General features: G+C 34.8%; 1 protein-coding gene across 1 annotated transcript; it reads right to left on the reverse strand.

Moving 5' to 3' along the window:
• Positions 1–2393: 2393 nt before the first annotated feature.
• On the reverse strand, positions 2394–17446 carry LOC125662384 (ficolin-2-like). Its single transcript, XM_048894586.2, has 6 exons — positions 17112–17446; positions 7660–7747; positions 6860–6996; positions 5830–5926; positions 4120–4284; positions 2394–3769 (listed from the first exon to the last, which is right to left on the reverse strand). The coding sequence occupies exons 1-6, from the start codon at positions 17424–17426 to the stop codon at positions 3507–3509; spliced, it is 1065 nt and encodes a 354-aa protein (XP_048750543.2). The 5' UTR covers positions 17427–17446; the 3' UTR covers positions 2394–3506.
• Between the last annotated feature and the right edge of the window lie 6744 nt (positions 17447–24190).

Consider the following 24190-nt stretch of genomic DNA (forward strand, 5'->3'; position numbering starts at 1 on the left):
TGATCAACTCATAACTTCCATAAACAATACAAAATCAAGTGTAGCGCAAAGACGGACCTACCAGATGTAGGACAAGGTAACTAGGAGGAGTAAGCAGTCCCTCTCGACCGGTCACATGCAAGGTGAAGATAACGAACAGTGATCAATCTCATAAATCCTTTAAGCAATACAAAATAGATAGTTGGACAAACACGGACCCCTGGGCACACCAGAGGTGGAATCAAGTGTCTAGGAGGCACATGCGTCGTGAGTTCTATATCTTGATCGAGTAAACGGAGTAGTTCGTAGTCAAAATCAGTGTGTAAAGAACGATCTAATAAAACGTATAAAACAAGATCACAGCACTTACATGTTGAAGTGTTATTTGGATCCGCAATTCTTTACAATTCAATCGCTAGTGGTTGTGAAATATTGAATATTTTCTTATGATTCTCTTAAACAAGTTAAACGTCTAACGGAATAAATATACTCTGTACATGTATCTGTCAGTATCCTGCCTTGGTCATACACAAATATAATAAATGATGAATAACATCGTAGTGCCGACAATAATACTCATTCCTCGTATTCAAATACAATGTAAACAAACCATGCATTTATTTTGTATGGTTGGTGTAAATCTTGCGAACGGGATGGGAACAGTAAGAAAGATTCGAACCCACAACCTCCCAATTACGAAGTAAACCACTGATCCACCGCGGCCATGATATGAGGTAGACTGGTCCCAGAAACGGTAAGAATTAAAGAAGGTAAAATGAAATAAAATTCAGTAATTCAAAGTGGATATTCACATTGAACATGGATTGGATGCAGGTGTTATCTAATGCAGGTGCGTTTAACTATAACTGTTCTTTATAGAGTTTGACCCCATGGATGAAATCACTCAGAGAGAAACTGAGATCGTATATTGATATTTACTCGTTAATACTGTGATAAAATGCATTATATAATTTTGAATGATATTTGCCTATAATTGTAAAGACCGAATCCCTATAAATATGTTAGACGTATGAACACTGTCGAACATGTCGTCTGCATCTCAGCCCACATGAACGCTTCAACCGGTGATTTTGTAATAATGATAGTAGGGGTCTTATACCATACAACTTACTAATAAAATTATTATTACCCCTTATTAGGGTATGGTATGGTATAAGACCACTACTATTTATATTACAGACACAATAGAATGTAGTTCCTGTGCTCGGTCAGACGTGTGCCAAATGAAAACAAAGCTTTAAAGTCCATTCCCGTCTCATTCGATGACAGGTAGGTTGATAGTATCTCTAAAATGTGGTTAATATCACCGAACAAATACAAGAAAGTAATCCAAGTGCAGGAGTTTTCATCAATTCATCTTTCAGTAATGACCTTCATTTTTGCAGGCACTGCCAATACACCGGAAGTAGGGGTCGTGCTTACATAAACTTCAGATAAAATACATCTAGCAGTAATAAATTGGGTATTGTAAAGCTTACGGTATCATAATCTTTATTACGGGCTGAGTTCTAACATGCTGTATCATATATCTTACAATAACAAAGTTTAGTTTATTCGATTTTACAAAGAAAATCTTTAGAATATACATCTCGTTAATTTAAAGGGATGGAAAGTGGAGGGGGGGGGGTATAGACGTATTCAGTATTTGGTGCTTAATTATGTCCAAGTCTATAAATACCACAATTTTCTTGAGTAATCTGTAAAAAAAAAAAAAAATAAATAACAGACACCTGGGAACAAAATCACGATAAAACCCTGCGATAATACAAATCTAATCAGGCAAGTAACATTGTTTTTAAAAAGGGAGAGGCAAGGTGAAGTTGACTTCACATTTATTGTCTGAAAATCCTTGAAAAGCAAAAACAAATATAACAAAACCCAAAATCTCCAAGTTCTAAATCGTGGAAGGGGGGGGGGAATCAAGCCCTGAAATTCATTAATTGGTTCCTTGAATTTCATAGTTCCAGTATTATTTAATACTACTATATAGAAAAGGGGGTATCCTATAGGTCAAATTGTCCTTGTTAAAATAACCAATTTAGCATGTAATGAAAACAGAAAAAAGACGTTGTTGGGAACAATAGGACACCCCTCTCTCCATCCCTCTTAATTGCTACGTGTTTGATGAATTTTTGTGTGTACTTTTGGTTAAGTTGAATTACACAAAGATTTCGCGTGTGTTAGAAAACAGATTAAAAAAACTATATTATAGATACGGATTCGATATATCTAAAACAAAAACATGTTCCGCATATAGACATCTGATAAACATATTTTGTCCACAGTGTGAAAGGATTAAACGTTAATGATTGCATGCGTTGGTTGCACATGTAATTTCTGGCATATTCATTGTAGTTCTTTTGGTTGTCAATGATATTGATAAAAAGTAATAATGAAGAATTGCTCATCTTTATCATTCTTATATAAAATACCGCGAACTGCGAAAAATCACATACGGGATACATAAATATAATAAATGACTAAAAATGTTGTACAGTCATGTCATTTGTCAGTAATTGCACTTAATTTCTACAAAAATTCCTTAACTGTCACTTAGTTACAATCAGAAATACTACATTCTCTATGTATTCGATCCGGGTTAGAATATGTCCCCAGTACCCCTTGCTTGGCGTAAGAGGCGACTAAATGGGGCGGTCCTTCGGATGAGACCGCAAAAACTGAGGTCCCGTATCACAGCAGGTGTGGCACGATAAAGATCCCTCCCTGCTCAATGGCCATAAGTGCCGAGTATAGGTCTAAACTTTGCAGACCTTCACCGGCAGTAGTGATGTCTCCATATGAGTGAAATATTCTCGAGAGGGACGTTAAACAATAATTAATCAATATATCTATCTATTCTTATATTGACGCAATCACTTGAGGACCCCATCGTGTTGTGCACTCATGAAATCAGAGGGAAATAACTCGTACTGTACTGTGAACAACATATTCCATTGTACTTTCAATTTCTCGAAGTGGCCGACTAGCATCTGTAGTGCTTATACATACGCAGCTAACAATTAGATTTATATGAACTGATTAAACCCAGTTCAAATTGCAAACTTTGTTAATAAGTTGATTTTATGATATATATCGAAACTCAATTCAAGAATCGGACTATTGAATTTTTCAGCATTGCGCACTCTTTTCTTTCACGTTATGATATCACAATTTGCTTTCTACGGCTGGAAGGGATATTTGAGATACAAATGAAATATACACACATTAAAAATATTTTTGAAATGTAAATAAAAGCAATGAATTATGCGTCATATTCAATCCGTATGCGCAAGTCGTTGCAGTTACGAGACTACATCTTTCACAAAATACTAATATATTGCTTAAATAAAAGGACACTGAATAGCCACTGCGGAATCAATGAAAGTCACTCAGTGACGAATTTACAATGTTCATCAATGATCACCCCAGACAAGTGAAAATAAGATCAGTTAAAGGTTTTGGAATATCCTTCGAACGCTGGCCGTCTTCCCCTTCACAGATTCCTCTCATACCACCCTTCTAACCATCAGTTGAATAGTTTTCAGCGAGTAATACTGAGTACGCCAAGGACTGTACGTGATGCCGTCAGCATGTATTGACGTTTCCCCCGCCAAGTAGAGGCCATTCGGGTTGGAACAATGACAACTGTTATGCCACCATCCAGACTGATACTGAACTGCGCAGTTGTTGCTGGATTTGACATCATTGTCTTGATCTTTTGTCGTAAACTTCATGTTGTTTATTGGATGTTCCGATGTAAAGCAATCACCTATGAAATATGAAAAACCCAGCGTATGGTATGTGTATAAATAGGTATCTGCATATGTACTGTAAAATCGTATCTTAAATATTCAATCTAATAAAAGTAGCAACAGGTGAGAGTGCAAGGTGCTATATCTTCCATTCCCTTTCCAAGATTTAAGATAATCATGTTTTTTTTATTACAAAACATTCTGTTTGCTTTTTTCGTTGACAAGACTATGCAGGGAACGCCTTCCCCCTCCCTCCCTTGGAACGTTGATAAACAATGCTACACGTCTAATATATCATTTCCCTACATATACACTGTACTCATTGATCAAGACAGAAAAAAGTAAAAACTCTACACGCATTACTTACCAACATTTCCTGAGAAACCAGATATGGATATGACGTATTTAGAAGCCTCGTTGCCAACAGAAATGCTGCTATATTTAACATAACGAGTCTCATTCCTGAAGTCACTCATATCCATCCTTAATTCATAGGATCCCTGACTCAGCAGATAATGCAGTTTGTCATTACCTTCAATAACAACAATCAAACTTAACAGCATCTACAAACGAAAGCTCAACTTGGTCAGGGATGGATCAAAAACAGGAATGATGAGATTGATCACTGTTCGTTATCTTCACCTTTAATGCATATGTATCCAATTTATGTCCAATTTATTATTTTGGCACTCTATTTCCCCCTAAAATAGCTCTATCACGTTTATTATTTCGGATTTCAAAAATTTCGGTTGAACATTACTGTTCAAAGAGACATTATTTGTCGAAAAGCGCATCTGGTGCATCAAAATTGGTACCGTATAAGTTTTACATGTTACTATTGTATATATACGATTCCACAAGGGTAAATTATTTATCAAAATAGAGAAAATAAATGAATGGGACGACACACGCCACATAGCATTTGTGTCATTTTTTAATACCGGGATAAAAATGATATGTAATTAAATGCTTTTGATCATTACTTCCGTGTGAATTCTAGAATTGGTAATTGATTGATATTTTTTAATTTCTATTTGACAAAATACTTAATCATTTGTTGTTTACAAAATCGAAAGTACAAAGCTTCTTATATGAAAAAGTTCGATAGATAATACAAAATAAAGAGTAGGTAAAACACGGACCACTGGACATATCAGCGTCTGGAATCAGGTGTGTAAGGGAGTAGGTAAAACACGGACCACTGGACATACCAGTGTCTGGAATCAGGTGTGTAAGGGAGTAGGTAAAACACGGACCACTGGACATACCAGTGTCTGTAATCAGGTGTGTAAGGGAGTAGGTAAAACACGGACCACTGGACATACCAGTGTCTGGAATCAGGTGTGTAAGGGAGTAGGTAAAACACGGACCACTGGACATACCAGTGTCTGGAATCAGGTGTGTAAGGGAGTAGGTAAGACACGGACCACTGGACAGCGTCTGGAATCAGGTGTATAAGATAGTAGGCATCCCCTGGCGACCGGTCACACCCGCCATGAGTCCTGTATCTTGATAAGTTACACATTGTGCTCATTTAATATATTTTTATATTCTTATGAAGCAGAATTTATTCAAAAACTTCTGCACAAAAAGAAAATAATCTCTTACTCTGCCCTTCAATGCGATATAAAAATATAAAAACGGAGCACAATATCAACGATAAACAGAATCCTGATTTTGGATATCTGAGTATGCATGATGTTGACGTGAACGAAAACCCTTAAACATCTTACAACATGAATGAAAACGTTCATCGTAACGTCATAGCTAACCTCGATACTTTTCTTTCAAAGCGAGTAATTATCCACAAAAAGACAAACGGAAGTAGAGAGAACGTGTCCGTGAATCAAAAATGTATGTGGTACTTTTCAAACAATTAATTTTGTCTGGTTTTCCATGAAGTACCATAGTGACTGCGAATTGTTTCCAGAGTACTATGGATAATTCCCATCATTCTTCAAGTAATGAAGAGCAGATCGTATGAATCGCATATATAATCATCCAAGTGAACTTTGACAGGAACCTCGCTCTCTATTACTGACATAGTAACAAAAATACTGAAATTATCGCAGAGTACCTAGCCAAAACTCTGACGTCAGATTTCCAAATCCGTTCTTGTACTCCGCCCATGTGCGATAGAAATCTTCAGAACCGTCCATGCGACGTTGAAAAATCTAAAAAAAAAAAAAAAAAAAAAAAATAAAAAAATGTAACACAATTTCATAAGTTGTCAAAATTCAAAGGGAGAGAATAAATGAAAATAAAATGTTTTTATTTGAGTTTACTAATTTCATAATACTTTTTCAGAGTAAAGAGAGAAAATAAGATGCTTTTTATTAGTTGTCAAAATTAATAGGGATATCATAAATGAAAAGAATATTTTGTTTTCATGTGTATCTATTCATTATATAATGTTTCGACGTGCAAAAGTACATGTGTCAGTGTGTCTGTCGAAACTTAAAAGGTACACTTGGGAGTAGAACGTTTCATATTTTGAAATAAAAGCCATCATGTATCAAAGTAATTCCATAGTTCAGCGCCCTATAGAGTTAACCAATTATCAGATCCCACATCTGGTGTGTCCAGGGGTCCGTGTTAGTCCAAGTATCTAATTTGTAGTGCTTGCAGGAATTACGGGATTGATCACTGTTCGTTATATTCACCTTTCATCTAGGTGATATTTTCTATAGTATTCGAATTTAATTGAAAAGACAAGCAAATGCACCATTTTTTTAAAATTCCATGAATGCAAAAGCCCGGTGTGGTGACATCCGATCACGTCCGAGGTCTGTGTGCGAGCAATGCGAGGATTTCCGCTTAGCTTTAGCAAGGCGTACAGAAATTTACACCTAGCAACATAGGATATATTCCTTTATGTACAGTCCTAAAGATTTTGGGGGGAAGTCCCAACTAAGATGTGTATTTGTTAATCAAGCAATCTGAATTTAATCAAATAGTTAATTAGATGTAAGTTAGTCAAAATATTCAGTTGGTTACATGTAGTTAATCTGTGGTAAATTAAACATATTGTTAATCAGTAGTCAGTATTCAATCTGTATTCATAACCTACTCGCTTCATCAATGAATTCACTAATGGCAGAAATTACCGTCCAGCCTCCTCCATCGATCTCCATCTCGCATACAGCAGTCACGTGACCCAGGATTGGAATTTTTATTCTATACAGTCCACTAGGTAGAGATGAGGACAGTCCATGTATAGCGGTACAATCAACCGGATCATATTCTTAAGAAAAAAGAATTAATTGATAAGTCATCAATAGTCTTTTTTAAATATTCTGACATGACAATTCGTGTGAATGTTTTTTATTCTATTACAAAATCGTTGCAGTTTAGTTCAATTCCGTTTTGTTAATGATATATGGAACGCAAACAGACCAATATTGAAGGTTTGAAATGTCTGTAAAACATGTTACTTAAAATTTACAAAGCATACTTCTGGGCGTAAAAATTCTTTTTTTCTGTGTCATATGGAATATGAAACAAACGAAAATGTGAAGAGGAACACACAAAAGTCCTATGCAATACATTCATATGCACCAGTACGTGTTGGCCTTGAGGAGTTGAACTTTTTTCAACTCAGCAAAACCAGTTAATACAAAATGAAATCGTTACAGGTTGATAACTTAATAATGAAAGGTGAAGATGACGAACAGTGATCAATCTCATAACTCCTATAAGCAATACAAAATAGATAGTTGGGCAAACACGGACCCCTGGACACGCCAGAAGTGGGATCAGGTGCCTAGAAGGAGTAAGCATCCCCTGTGGACCGGTCACATCCGCCGTGAGCCCAAATATTACGACAGATATACTGACAATGTTTTCTTATTATTTTTATTATAACAGTGAAATACTTACACAACGAAAAGAATAAGATGCTACCTACCTTGGACACAGTGCCTTTTATTGCTGGATAATCTGACACATTTCTCTCCAGATGAACACGATTGGCATTCTGTTTGGTTACCAACCACCTGTAATTTAATTTTAAAGAAAAACCACAAACAATTAGTGGTAATGTTTATTATGCAAAGTAAATATCAACAATGTATGGCTTGTTCTTCTGAAATTTGTTTTATAGCTCGAAAACTTGGCAATGTAGTGGGGGCCTTTATATCCGTACATGTAAGAATTGAATGCGAATCTAGCAGATATATTTTTGAGCTACTTTGCACTAATAGATTGGAGGGTTTTGGGTATTTTAGAATCATTATATCTTTTCATTTTCTAACAACAGCAGTTCATTTTGTCGTCTCAGCTTTCCTTAAGTGCAAAAAAGAAAACAATATACAGTGGAGCCTCGTTAATCCGGACACTTTGGTTCCCAGCAAAATCGTCCGGATAAATGAAGCGTCCGGATAATTGAATCGCATATTTTCTATCTTTACATAAGTAACCAATATTTGCCTACTTTATTAATGCATAGTGAACTAAACACATTCTATAATTGGATTTGACCATTTGCATTAGTGAATAAATTATGATAATGTTAACATTTACATGTATTTCAAAGCACTAAAATTTAATGTACGTGTTCAGTGTATTTGGATGTGCTTACATTGTGCATATATATAAACCCCTACAAATAAATATACAAAACTGTACCGTATGCACTAAAACGAATAATGAAGCACTTTATGTAACTATAAGTAAATGAATCATTAGTAACTAACATAATCATTTACACTTCAAACATTTCATCAAACTTTTACTTCTTAAAGAGGCCAGTAATTTCCATCTGTCACGATTCACTGTCTGTTAAAACAATCTTCATCGTCCAAAGTTGATATAAGAATTTCGTGATTACATGTATCATGTCAGTTGACAACATTCTTTGACCAAAATTCAATCTGCCAGAGTTTATATTTCTTATTCTATAATTATCCAAGACAATATCGAGAGAACAAAATCATTTAAGCTCGTAATATCAAGACCTACTGCTGCTTTGATCTATCCATGCGCACCTATTATTTTCATGATGCGATGATAACGGAACAAAACTCGGGTGAAACTAACATTACGGGTACATACACAATTTAATTGTCATTTTCCTTAAAATGGTAATTTTCTCACTTTTACCCAGAGTTTAAAAATTCGAAAGCAATAAAGCTCTACAACATCGTAACAAGAATCAATCGTACACAGGTACATCAAATGTAACGTGAAGATAACATACAGTAATCAATCACATGATTCTTATAAAGAATGACAAAAATGAAGGGTTTACAAGACACATCAGTGGTTAGATCAGGTGACAAGGAGGAGGCAATGTCCACCTGTTGACTGGTCACACCTGTCATGAGCCTTATATCCTCATCAGTGATTCGTAGTCAAAATCAGAATGTAAAGAACGATCTTGCAATTAGTATGAAACATGTTAGACAGCATTCAATCTAATGACTGGTTGTATTTGGAAATTATATCTTTATAACAACGATATATTCTGCGAAATACTTACTTTACATTGTTTAGACCCCCCCCCTTGATTTAAAAACTGATCATACAAAGAACAAGCTCTTTCGTATGAAATTAGTTAAAAGTTAAAAACACCATATACAGATAATAAGAGAATAATGTTGCATAAATATGCAAAGCTGACAATGGAGAAACTGATACCATGCCGTTTGTTAAAAGCATTATCAATATTATTATACATGTATACAGCGCTTTATCTAGTTAAGACAATTACCCTAAAGCGTTTTACATGTAAAACAATAAAAAAAAAAAAACCAAATTAAACAAAGAACAATAAATACATTAAAAAGGTATATGATAATTCTAAACATGAGGTGTTTTTTGTTTTGTTTTTGTTTCTTTTGAACTGAATGTATAAACATCGAATTACAGATTAGATGCAAGTTTAAAATGATATGTCTGAAGTTTGTTTTTAAAAACAGCTTAAGAACCTTCGACACGAAGATTCCTCGGGAGTTCCATAGAACTGATGAGGCAACATCAAACCATTAAAATCTATGGATATATCAGAAGTGGAAACAGGTGCCTATGAAGATTAAGCACTCCTTGTCGACCGAGCACCCGCAGTGATCACTACATACTATATCTGGTAAACGGAGTAATCCGTAGTCAGTATCAATGTGCCAGGAACAGCCTAACAATGGGAATGAAACACTTCAGAGATCAATTTGACCCAATGACAGGTGTATTGGTAAACAAGATCGTTATAACGACAATAAGATTTGTGAAATGCTGTCTTGAAACGAGAACGTTGAAACCAATCTTATATCAACTTCTTTGTCAGTAGGTTGCTCGATTTAGAAACTGATCACACGTAGAACAAACTCTTGCGTTTCGAAACAAACGAGAAATACGAACATCATTTGCAGGTGATAATGGAATATTGCTACATAGATATGGAGAGCTATGCAGTCAGGTACAATTCTTGTTGCAAATTCAAAATGCGGTGTTTAAAGAACCCTCGCTGCTTCCTACTAACCTGCGCTAAGCATAAGCAAAAATTCGTGGTACTTCATCCACAGATGGTGGAGGCTTCATATGAAAGAAACAACTAACCAACAATTAAAAAGAACAGATTGTTTTACCTTAAGTACCAGTTCTTATGTAACTTAAGAATCATTCTCTCTAAAAACCAAAGAATCTGAAGATGTCGTTCAAACACATGACACCGATATGCATATTTTTTTTAATTATGAGTATACTTATGTATCTGATTGTGAATAACAACTTGGTTTATTATTTTAAGTGCTCGTTACCATGGCAACCAGACCTGACCTAATAATGGGCATTATCAAAGGCTCAATTCCATCAAGTATAGTATATCTACCTCCCATATTTCTTATAAAGAAATGAAACGAAAATGCTTTTAACTTTATATTGTGTATTAAGCATTCTAATATAATTGAAATAATCAAGATACAGATGTATTGCCTTAAGTATTAAATCCTGGAAAATGACTAGAAATAGCCAATTTTGTGTTTTTTCATAATGTTGAAAAACACCATGATTCCAACTGTTTATTTTGAATTTATCTAATTATTCCGAGATAAGTTGTTTTTTAATCACACGAAAATTTTTTAATGTTTCCGGGTATATATCGTGTGATATATGCCCGCAAACTTTTAAAGAAAAAAGAAGAGATGAAATTGAAAGTATATGATAATTTCTAATACTTATCAATATGGGGAGAAATTTCGTGGTAAATCAACATCATTCTATACAAATGACGTAATCATAATCAGAATGTATAATCTTAAGGGGGAGTATCGGCAAAATAAGTGGTTACCATTGCAACCATTCTCTAAAATGAATGATAAAATCGTTAAATAGACTATTTCTTACTCTGCAAATTGTTTGTAATCGGATTTAAATAACACTGAAGTATTATTCTGGATTTCTTATATAATATATTGACTGTAGAAGGCTACAAAAATAAAACATTGATACAATATATACCCACTTTTTGTTTTAAAAAAAGGGGGGGGGGGGTAAGTATATAATATAACATGTTTAAGACAAAATTAATATGTCTGATCTACCCGTCTCATTTGAGTGTGTAACGACTACAGCTAGTATTAGCTACTCTAATAGTCTTCAATTCTCATACATTAAATTCACAACATTTTCAGTTTGTAATTTTAATGTTAAAATGTCTCCATGGAAACACTAAATAGGAGCTGTAACAGCCAATTTAGTACACCAATAGTATGCATGTTCCCCCAACATTTTATGCCACAGGTTTTTAAAATATGATTTATCATTTGTCTGAACAGTACAACCAGATTTCCTTATTGCGTCCACTAAATCTGTAATGTACCAGAAATCTTAATGTTATGTTTTGGTCATAGTCTGAATCCTCCTTCTCCACCCCATACACCTCTATTGATATCATTCCTTTCATAATAGTACTCTTTATATAGACACACAAGCGCACAATCCCACCAATCTTATAGAGCATCAATTCTGACATTTTTACAAATTCATACTGGATATTGTGACAAAAGGCATTAAAGAATGCTCAGTGGTACATATGATGTATTCATGCATGCAATGTAAAATCAACACGATCAATGACCAATAAAAATTTCAACACCTCTATTGTTAACAACAACATAATTACAGTAGGAGTGTTGTAGTGAAGATCATGTTTAGGTATCAAAATTAGAAAACTGGGTTTATGTACCAAAGTTGAATGACTTAATAGATGAAATTTAAAATGAATCCCTTTCCCCACGATCAAACAATACTGGCAACTGTTTATTTTATAAGGAATCACGTGTCCATTCTGGTTATTTAGAGTATACAAATTCATTAATCTAATGTTGTATTTGTTATCCTGTTTCTGACTTTTCCTCATTGCATTCTTTAGATTATCATTAAATCATTATTTTGCATTAACAAAAACTTGAGGAAGGAAATAAAGCTCTCAATTTTTCCTGCACAGAAAACAAGTCAATCAACCTTCATTCATATATTTAGCTTTATCTACTAATAAGTTTGTCAACAATGACTAACACACCATATTTATTTTTGTATATCATACTAACAATATTCTTCAGCAATTATTCAGTCAAAAATAATTCCTTTCATGAAAGGGGGTGACATTGTAAATACATTTATGGAATACACTCCTACAGTCTGTGTTTTCCCAGTGGACATATTCCAGCTGAACAAAAACCCTTTGAAGCTGCTTGCACACATTTTTTTATCAATCATGTGATCCACTTAATATTTTAAGAGCCACATTTGTGTTGTCATATAATGCTGAATCTACAAGTTCCTCACAGAAAACAGTTCTTTCTTCATTATATATTGAGAACATCTTATCTTGATTCTGCACTCCCGGTGTCAATGTCTAATATGTATACATAAAAAAGTAAATAATTCTTGCTGATCAATAATTGCGAGCGCAGCGAGCCAGTGCCAAGAGAACTCTAATGTCTAAAACGCGCGAAAGTCATAATATGATTGTGAACTCATGTGGATTATTATCCTAATATTGTGGTCTCCTAGCTCAAAAATTCAGTGTACCATTATGCGTAGTGCAATGTTAATGAAAGGCAGGGTAAGATAATGTGTGATGTAATGTCTACGTTTTTGCGTACATCATAATAGGACTGACGGTGGCGGATCTAAATACTATTATTTCTATTTGTAAAATGCGTGCTACCGGGACAATATACTAAATATTAGGCATACGTAATATGACATCGAATACAAATTGTGTATAATCAATTGCAAACCACAAATCTGATTGAAATACTAAAGTCAAAAGGAATTTATTTTTCTAACAAGAAGGAAAAAAGATACTAAGTTGTTAAACTATGTGAGGGAGCACAGGTACTGAGTTTGAAAAAACAAATTGACCGATATGAAGCTCAATCGCAAGAACAGTAAATAATGGGATTCCCATGCTATTCTGTCAAACTATGAAGTTCAGGTATGGACTCTGTAAGTGTACATGTACCTCTCTCCTTTTCCACTATTTCAAAATAATTCATCGGTCGAACGTCATTTTTTTTCTGTATCAAGGATTTTATGACACAATTAATGTGTATCCAAACTCTATTGATTTAAGCACTTTAAAAACATTACAAAAAATCAATGGAATTCGGACAAAACTTTTTTTTTAAATCTTTGGGTTTTTTTCGCGTCTAAAGCTATTTCTTTGACACGTCCGGTAATGCAAACCACGATTTTCCCCCCTCGATAACCAACCATGCCACTTGCTATGCAAGGTGAAGATAACGAACAGTGATCAATCTCATAACTCCTACAAGCAATACAAAATAGATAGTTGGACAAACACGGACCCCTGGACACACCAGAGGTGCTATCAACGACTGAAAAATAATAAAATAATCAATAGTTTTGTTCATAAATCTTAATGTATTCCCACAAAAACAGTGGGGAGCGGCTCAACTATGTTGCAATTTGTTCTATAATCATAAGCGAATGTTGACAGTAGATTATTATATAATTTCATTTTAAATTATATAGGTGTGCATGCAAGGTGAAGATAACGAACAGTGATCAATCTCATAACTCCTACAAGCAATACAAAATAGATAGTTGGGCAAACACGGACCCCTGGACACACCAGAGGTGGGATCAGGTGCCTAGGAGGAGTAAGCATCCCCTGTTGAAAGGGGTAGGGATGGGGGTAAACGGAGAAAAATTCTTGATCCGCGCATGTTTGTGCAATAGTGTTGAATTTATCGATTTATTAAACATTATCATTATATCGAAATGTGTTTTATGTTCAAAGGTAGTGCTGTTCATACAAACTTGAAATGTTTACAACAAGACTTGGGCGGTTTTATCACGCAATTAGTAACTTGAAAAGATTGAGAGCAGAAAGAAGGAAAGTAGAGGCAGTTGAGAGGATACAGTTTAGAACAAGTCATACGTCAAAGGTTAAGCAAGTCACAGTGAAGGCAGCAGAAATATAATGTATATAGTATAAAAATATTTCAATTACATTCATGGATACATCCTTTGCAATATGTTTGTAAAATGTTCATTCTGGGTATTATGTAGGAAAAATAAATATAGCAAGAACCTGATACAGGACTTGAATAATTATTAAAAATAAAACTCCAGAAGAAAACTAAATAGGTTGTTTCTGCTGCCTACTTTCATTCATGTGCTGCGTACTTGGTAAATATATATTGCTTGAATTGAACCTGGTCGAATGTGAAAACATGAACATTACAAATTATGTGCATATGTAGCTGCGCTCACTCAAACGGTAGCACCGTCGATATATTACATCTAGCAGAACTATCATGCAACTACCGACTTCTAAATGTAAAACTTATACGGTACCAATTTTGATGCACCAGATGCGCATTTCGACAAATAATGTCTCTTCAGTGATGCTCAACCGAAATGTTTGAAATCCGAAATAACTATGAAGTTTTTTATCTAAATATAGCCAAAAACAGCGTGCCAAACAAGTGGAGCCAAATTCGTCCAAGGATAAGAGCTATGCATGAGGGAGATAATCCTTAATTTTGAAATGAATTTCTAAATTTTATAACAGCAATTAAATATACATCCGTATTTTCAAGCTAGTAACGAAGTACTTAGCTACTGGGCTGTAGAGACCCTCGGGGACTAACAGTCCACCAGCAGAGGCCTCGACCCAGGGGTCATAATGTAAAACTTATACGGTACCAATTTTGATGCACCAGATGCGCATTTCGACAAATAATGTCTCTTCAGTGATGCTCAACCGAAATGTTTGAAATCCGAAATAACTATGAAGTTTTTTATCTAAATATAGCCAAAAACAGCGTGCCAAACAAGTGGAGCCAAATTCGTCCAAGGATAAGAGCTATGCATGAGGGAGATAATCCTTAATTTTGAAATGAATTTCTAAATTTTATAACAGCAATTAAATGAAATGAAATTGATAGATTTCATCAATATTTAGAAATTGTGAAAGCTAATGTTGTATATCTCCATCTTATTCACAAACCCCTAATCTGCTAATGGTACAAGAGTTTCTCAAAGAAGGTTTTACTAAAAGTGTATATTGTTATTACATTTTGTGGCTTACAGATTTGCTTACTGTTCAGTAATGTGCTGAAACAGGGACAGATAGATAATATTAAAGTACTCACGGATTTGAACTAATATCTTGGTGACATTAGATACCTTCAATGACAATTTTGGACTTCTAGTTTTCATTTTCGGCCAATCTTCTCAGTCAGAAGTGCAGTGTTTACGTTACGTCATCACATGGTAAAAATGCGTAAATCTACCGAAACATCTCAATTGAAAGGTTTTTAAAACTAATCATCGAGAGCACAACATTTTTAAACAAACACTCAGAATGTTAAATGAAAAATCAAGGCAATCGAAGGACGTAAACCAGCTCAGAATATCCAAAGCATCCTTCTCCGTTTATCACAAAGTTCTACTTCCACTTCGTAAAAAGGAAAATAACTTATCTTAATCATATATATACTTGAAATACACATTGCAGTCAAGAGTCAAGGTGGTCTAGATTGCGATAAAAAGCACATATTTTCGCAAACGTTCAAATTTCTGATTCTTAAAAATATGTTCTTTAAGTAAAGACGATTTACATTTATGCATGCAAGAGCAACAAATCGGATCTTGGGTTTTCGCACATAATTAAAATACTTTTCAATAATATTCAGTTCAATTTCTGGGTATTTTAAAGTACTTAGTTTGTGTTATGTCGTTCGAGGAATTTAATTTTAGTAAAAAAAACACCAAAAAACTACACACAACCTATCTTAGTGAAATGGGATTAAGGGCTTGAATGCAAATTCAACATTTACTGAGGCCCACGTCTTAGCAAGAACATTGATGTCCTGTTGTCATGGAAACACAAGCCACATCACATCACATCACATATTTAAAGGTGCCATAATGAAATGACTGAAGTAAGTATACTTTGTGCAAAATGTCGTCGATATCCGTGCTGGTCGTTTGTCACACCTCTTTTATGCTTACAGAGAATGACTCTTAGTACGGAGGGGAGTCCATTATTATAATTTTTCTAACAACATTAAAGGTGGGATTACTAGAATCAACCTTTAAATAGACAGACTTGAACCAAAACGACTTTAAAAAGAAAGAAAAATCTACCGTCCTTTTGTATAGCTATATGATTAGCAGCGACATTAGAAAATGAAACTCAGGTCATTTTAGAACCCAGAGACAGTAAAATGACAAATGTCTTGTTAAAAATGCAGTTTGTCACAGTTTTACTATTTCTAGGAATATGGTAATGGAAACGAAATTTGAAAGCGAAGTTTTATAGGAGTATGATGAAACTTAGAAAATAAACCTTTTACTATTTTGTTTTTACTATTTTGTTTCTAGCAGACCCCCTTTCCAACAATAAATAAGAAATTGGAAATTCCATAATTGAATTGCTGAAATGGGCTAATTGCATTACATTCCAGTTTTTCACAGCAAACATTTGACAGGACATACGGAAGTTAATTCCTTTAACACAGAGGCGTTTTATAGTAGACACAGATAAGGTTTTGTTGGATACTCTTCAATACATTACGAGTTTATCTTCTATCTCTTTTTTTTCAATTTCAAACATCCTAAACGTATATGGATGGATCTATATGAAAGTACTATAAATTTCCTCTTTAAGTATACGGGATGAATTTGGTGCCAAATGTCAGGCAAGGCCGTTAAATCGTCTTACAAATCGAATTCAAAAGACCTATCTTAAGGAACATCTCGGACAGGTAGCACCTGGAAATCAAACATGGTTCTTCCATCAAGCGGGAACTCCGTCGATTAGATACGGGCTACTACGAGCTAGCACGGCAGAAAGCCAAAGATGGATTTTCATGAAATACTTACGTCATCAAGTCGAATTCTAACGTACTCCGAAGCTGGTTCAGTTTGATTTATTTCTGTCACAATTTCACAGAGAAAGTGCGTTTTCCTGTAGTTCACGCCCCCACAGTCAGCAGGTCTTGCAAGGCACTCATTAACACACATCTGTCGTCCCACCATGGTAACCATAGAAACCACTGGACCGATATACCTCTCCCCGTGAATTGGATTGTAATCTGTACACCCCTCACCCCAAAATACAGCATTCGAAAGCAGCAATATACAGAACAACCTCTCTAATCCGGATTTTGTGTAAACCGTGTTATGTAATCTTAACATAGCTTACGGTAATCAGTGATTAGCTGGATTTTTTCCGCTAGATATTCTGTTACACCAAGTACATACGTTGGTTCAAAATACATTTGCGATATAATTCAAATTTAACAAAAAATATTGATTTCTTTAGACCGATTGAAGGAGAAGAGTTAATTATTCAGAGCCCAGGTTATCAATAACGATTCATACCCAATAATGTTTTTTTCGTCCACTAAGCAGTGTCAATTATCTATTCTCAGGATACATATATATGAATTGAAGTTATCAATATTCAACCATTTATGCACAAATTTCACTGCAATCAAATTAAGGTATCGCATAACAATTGTTTGATGAATACATAATAGGGAAGAATAACAGTGGCGGTTTAAACAATACCTATTAGGTGTATGCTAAAATTATAACATATGAAGAGTTTCACAACAATTTAATTTCTCATTCAGTTGCAACCTATTCTATCCCGTGAATGAAGAACACTAACATGTTTATTTGATGATTTCTATATGAGAAGAATCAATCTTTTACTGTGGCCTTCAATTCAACATTTAGATATGTTGACGACGTTTTGTCAATTAACAATAATAATTTTCATTCATATGTCGATTCGATATATACCTGTGAGCTCGACATAAAACACACCACAGAGTCGTCCACTTCTGCTTCATACTTAGATATCTTATTGAAAGTAGACATCAACAGCAAACTGACAACTCAACAGTATGACAAACGGGATGATTTCAGCTTTTCCATCGTCAACTTCCCATGTTTACGTAGCAATATTCCATTATCACCTGTATATGGTGTTTATGTCTCTCAACTGATTTGATACGCAGGAGTTTGGTCTGCGTATGGTCAGTTTATAAATCAAGGCAAGCTACTGGCAAACAAGTTCATGGTATAGGGATTTCAAGAGTCTCGATGACAGTCAGGATTTCGCGAATTTTATGGTCGTTATAACAATCTAGTTTGCCAATACAACCTATCATTGGGTCAAATACTGTCTCAGTAGCTTACCTCGATTTAAAAACTGACTATACCCAGAACAATCTCTTGCATATCGAATCAGTTGAGATATATAAACACCATATGCAGGTGAAATAAAACCTCAACACGAATTTTACTGATTTATGAATACTAACATCTTATCGCATACATTTGAATTTGAAATTTCGACGTACAGCGGTATGTCTATTTTCAGTATATATCCATTGCGCCAGATCTACGAAATGAAAATATTTATGAATAAATTATACTCAAGCCTGACAGTAATCATTATGGCATGTTACAGAAACGTTAAAACACACATATGATAGACCTGCAATGCATGTATGCGATTTTTCTGAATACATGTATTTATGTATTCGTATTGTATTGTATTCGTGAATGAAGTTCCTACGCTTGAAAATATCTTGGTCTTTATGCATTTTGTTTTGTGATTTTGGTTTACCATTTCTTACACTGAGTAAATGAAGGAAAACTTGGTAAAGGGTGCAATTCTACACCATACAATTAGTATACATGCATGTGTTGCAAAGCAAAATGTACATGTAATAACCAGACATGTATCGTCATTTTTCAGGGGGGGGGGGGGGGTAAACAGGAAGGAAAAAAAATGGAAAATTGTATTCTTCAAAATTTCTTGCCATTCAAAATAATTATAATAAAAAAAAAAGATGAACGAAAACATCAATAAAATAAAACAAAAAGCCCAAAATAAACCATTATGTTTTGTCCGATGTACAAAGTCCTAATGTGGGGGTGAAGGGTTAACGAGTCTTTTACTTTGCCTGCCTCAACAATCCCCCCCTACACTTCATTTTCTTCAATCTTGGGGTGGGGGGTGGGGGTGGGATGGGGCGGTTAGAGTCCTCTACTATGAGCGCCTCTGAATGTCTTCATTTTCTTAATTGGTGGTGGTGTGTGTCTTCTACTATTATATCAGAACTTTCAAGCTGAGGTCAATTGGGGGGAGGGGGTGTCACCCAAGATATCTTTTATTTTCATTACCAAAAAAAAAAAGAAAGGATATTGTTATTAAAGGTGGGGGACAGACACCCTTGTCCCCTCCCCTTGATGCTATGTGCTTGATAACGACGCATAATATGATAAACTAAATGTTTACATTTTGCATTAGTACAATTTGCGTCGAGTTCAACGCAGAATGTAATAACTCAAAATGGCAGAGATACATAAGATCAATTGAGCGCCAAATTAGCATAAAATGAAGTAATTGAAAATAACAATATTTAAAGATATGTTTAAGTTTTAATTATTGTGTGTTTTAAATGAATCAAATAAATCTGTATTATCAATTAATGAGAGCAATATTGAGTTATTGTTCTCCTTTATTGAATTAACGATATCATTTGTCTTAATAAGAGCGCGATTATTACAAGATCATCGGTTTAATCCGCCTCTCTCTCTCTCTCTCTCTCTCTCTCTCTCTCTCTCTCTCTCTCATACACTCGTACAGTGTTGTATATGCAAATTATATAAGCATAAACAATTTATGTATCTAAATGATTTCCTGATTTATAAATCTGCAATACTCTGACCAGTAAATCATATGGTATAAGGATTTATGCACAATACAGGGTAAATATTATATTCTGATACTTCCCCTGATTGAAGATAGCTGATCGGCACGGGCTAAGTGTGTCGCAGTCTGCACAATGAGCAATGGCATTTACTGTTGGAATACAAATGGAATTTATCGTTTTGTTTCATGGATTATGCAAATAAAGGGAGTTTTACTACTACTTAGAGTATTTTCAACAAGTGTACACGTACATCTGCGGTCCTTTACAGATATTACGAGTAGACCCAGGTAAATAGTCGTCCGCATTCGATGCTTTTTCATGGCGAGCATACATGACCATGTCATGTTTATAAGTACGGTAGCATTTAAGTATTTGCATTTTGCTTGAAGTAAGTGTGAATGGTGTAGATTTTATACCCTTTGCTTATTCCATTTTATCAATAGATAATAGATGAAATATTTCTGCGCGTGTTTGTATAGTTTAGACATATTTACTGCAAATGCACGCACATTCACGTAAAGAAAAGGCATTCTATATTTATTTATCCAATGCTTTTATAATGATTTACTACTGTACGGTATTTTTATTGTAATTTTGAGCACTGCGTGGTGTTCCAAAACGCGATTTCATTTCTTTTTGATGTCCTATAAATCAGTATCGGAGATGTACGTGTTACCTGTCGAAGCTACCCGCACAGGTAAATCGAAGACACTGATGTGAAGTGAAGCGTAGCAAAACTCGTCCCCTTATATACCATGCGAACTCTGGTACATATAACAATAGAATATTCAGTTAATATGGCGGATTAGCAAAGAAATATGGCGGACATATAGAATTATACTATATTTATTGATTCATGTCAGCTTTAAGGCCGTAGAATTGAAGGTTCTTGAACTGGCTGCCGCAACTCGGTTTGTGAGATCAGGAACAATTGTCACTGCGAATTATAAATGCCGATACGTTAAAGAATACTCACTGCTACAGCCCTGAGTTAAGCATAGGTAAACATATGTTGTACTTCATCTACAGATTGTGGAGTCTAAATTTGAGAGAAAAATACTCAACGGGGCGTAAAAAACACAAGCAACTAAGAATTTAAAAGAATATTGTTTTACCCTAAGCACCAGTTCTTGTGTAACTTAATACAAAGGGAAGTCCATCATTACAATTGTCCGAACGAGTACTCAGCTGGGACTGTTAAAATTGACCGACTTGACCCCCAATTGCTATGAAAGGAAGTATTGTATAATTGATATGGCTGATATACGTTCGGCAGAGGCATTTTAGAAACCAGAGAAAGTAAAAAAGTGTTGTTTAAAAGCAATTTATCAGAGTTTTGAAATTTCTAAGAATATGTTACTGCTAACGAAATTCGAAAGCAAACGTTTTCTAGAAGTGTAATGAAACAAAAAACTAAACCTTTTATTTTTTTCCATACTAGGCCCTTTATTCGAAAAACAATGAATAAATCGGACATTTCTTCATTAAATTGCTGAATTGGGTCAGTAGCGTTGTATTCCAGTTATTACATCAACTATTTTGACAGGAGTGACAAAAAAGTCAATTCTTCTATAACAGAGCCGCTTTATATTACGCAGAGACAAAGGTTAAGTTCTATAATACATCACATTTATCGTTTTTTCAATTTCTGATATCCAGAGGTACATAGGATTATTGTGAGATTTCGTCGTTAGATATATGATACTTACTCTTTCAAGGCACCTGATCCCACCACTGGTATATCCAGAGATCCGTATTTGCCCAACTATCTGTTTTGTATTGCTTGTAGGAGTTATGAGATTGATCACTGTTCGTTATATTCACCTTTCATGGGGTAAGCTTGGTTTCATTTACCAGCGAAGGGTTTAAAATCGTCTTAAAATTCGAATTCAAAAGACTCCACGATTTTCACTTCTCATGCAAAATGTTTGGCAATAGGCATTTTGTTACCAATCAAGTGGAACATTTTGTACGGAAATCAAAGACGACACCTCCATCTTTATCAAATACTTACGTCGTCTTATCGAACAACTTGGACGTATAGGGACCGGGAATGAAACACGGCACTTCCATAAAGTGGGGAAATCCTTAGACTGAATACGGGCTACCGCGTGATAAAGTCAAACGATGGATTTTCATAAAATAGTTACATCGTTAAATCTAATTCTAATGTATCCCGTAGCTGGTTCCGTTTCATTTATGTCCGTCACAATTTCACAGAGAAAGTGTGTTTTCCCGTAGTTCACGCCCCCACAGTCAGCGGGTCTGGCTAGACATTTCTTAACACACTGCTGTGGTCCAACCATGGTAACCATAGAAACCACTGGACCGATATACCTCTCCCCGTGAATAGCATTGTAATCTGTGCAGCCCCTCACCCCAAAATACAGCATTCAAAAGCAGCAATATACAGGATAACCTTTCCAATCCGAAAGTTAACTTATCCATGTTATGTAGTTTACCGTAAAAAGCAATTTGTTAGATACTATCCGCTAAATATACCAAGTGTATACGTCGTTTGAAAATGCATTTGCCGATTGGAAAATGATGAGAACCCATGTATTTCTATACAATCAATCGGATCGTAACCCTCTGAAAAAAAAATTAATTCAATTGATCTCAACAATAAGTGATCAACGATCGAAGTTTTCACTATTATGACACGAATAGGTATTTAAAATTTGGGGACACAGTCCGTGAGAATTTTCTGATTCCATAAAAAATCATTACATTTCTGTTCAGTTTAATTTTGTTGATGAATGAGTTACCAAAATATTGTAAGAAAGATGAAATGCAAACAAATCAGGTATTGAAAGTGTGAAGTGTCTGGAGAACATGTTACTTAAAATAATCAAAGCACATCATGTTCCCCTGGAAGTTAACATTGTTTTGCTTAATTTCAAACAAAATAACGACGTGAAGATGCTCGCACCGAAATCCTTTGCGATTTCTGCATGCACACATTGCATGATGGCCTAGGGAAATTAAACAAAATTCAACTCCCCCAAATCCACTAATTGTAAAATGAAATCACTCCGGGATGATAAAGTTATATTGTATAACGGATATTTTCTTCAGTTGTCGATCTTGTGTGGAATTTTGCGGATAGGAAAAATATGCAAAAATTACAATAACAGAATATGTATTCATATACATACCGATACATACCGATAAAATGCAACCACAAAAATTGCAACCCCCCCCCCCCCAAAAAAAAAAAACAACAACAACAGAACATGGACACAGCGCGTTTGTTTGTTGGATAATTTGACACAATTTTCTCCAGATAAACACGATTGGAATTCTGTTTGGTTACCAACCAAATGTAATTTAATTTTAAAGAAAATCCACTCATAAACATAATACTTAACTTTAATATCTAAAGTAAATATCAGCAGTGTATGTCTTATTCTTCTGAACCTCCTTACATAGCTGGATTGCATATTTGATGTGTTTTTCCCTCCACTTTCAATCAATGAAAAAGAAAATAACTAGCAGTGATCAATCTGATAATAACTCCTATAAGAACTACAAAACAAAGGAGTTGGGCAAACACGGACCCATGGATACACCATGGGAGTAAGCAGCCCTTGTCGACCGGTCACAGCCGTCGTGAGATATATAGAGGATATCTATATTGCGTGTTTTAATATTTGGTTTATCCAACGAATTGATATGGTGTATTCATTCGCGAGGCTTGCCGAGCGAATAAATGAGTTGGATAAACCAAATATCAAAATACGCAATTATAGATGTTCTATTTATCCCATGCGTCTTCTTTTCACTTAATTTTGAGATGATCCCCAGTATGGTAGAAACAGCTAATTGAATTTGTTTTGAATCCGTGGCTCAGACGTTGTGCTTAATCTGTCTACCTTCGCGGGAAAAAATAGTGCGCTTATAAACCATTAATATACAGTACAAAAGGGCATTTTTATAAAAAGAAACCATGGATGAAAATTGTTTTAGAAGGGATTATAGTTTATAATTAATAATGGTTTTGCCATTCCAACAAAGTAACAACTATTGACCGAGTATTTATTTTTTGACGTAAGCCTGACCTTCTGATAAAAGTTTGATCTCGTCGTCGTTTTGAAATAAACATGTGTAATAACGATCAATGAAAGTAATATTTTAATGCAGCGTTATTAGAATGTTCAACAGTTTACAATGAAAAGTAAAAGTGTTTGTGGATTTGGATTTTATTTACGTAGTTTCTTTGGATCT

The sequence above is a fragment of the Ostrea edulis genome, chromosome 8 (genome assembly GCF_947568905.1).
Source record: "Ostrea edulis chromosome 8, xbOstEdul1.1, whole genome shotgun sequence".
Lineage (NCBI taxonomy): Eukaryota > Metazoa > Mollusca > Bivalvia > Ostreida > Ostreidae > Ostrea > Ostrea edulis.

What these genes read in the sequence shown, in the direction of transcription:
- LOC125662384 (XM_048894586.2), bottom strand. Translation starts at nt 17,426, where the DNA reads ATGTTAAGATTACATAACACGGTTTACACAAAATCCGGATTAGAGAGG. An exon ending in TAAAAGGCACTGTGTCCAAG is followed by an intron (nt 6,997 to 7,659) that starts GTAGGTAGCATC and finishes TTTTTTCTTAAG; the next exon opens with AATATGATCCGGTTGATTGT. An exon ending in TGGTTTCTCAGGAAATGTTG is followed by an intron (nt 3,770 to 4,119) that starts GTAAGTAATGCG and finishes CATATTTCATAG; the next exon opens with GTGATTGCTTTACATCGGAA.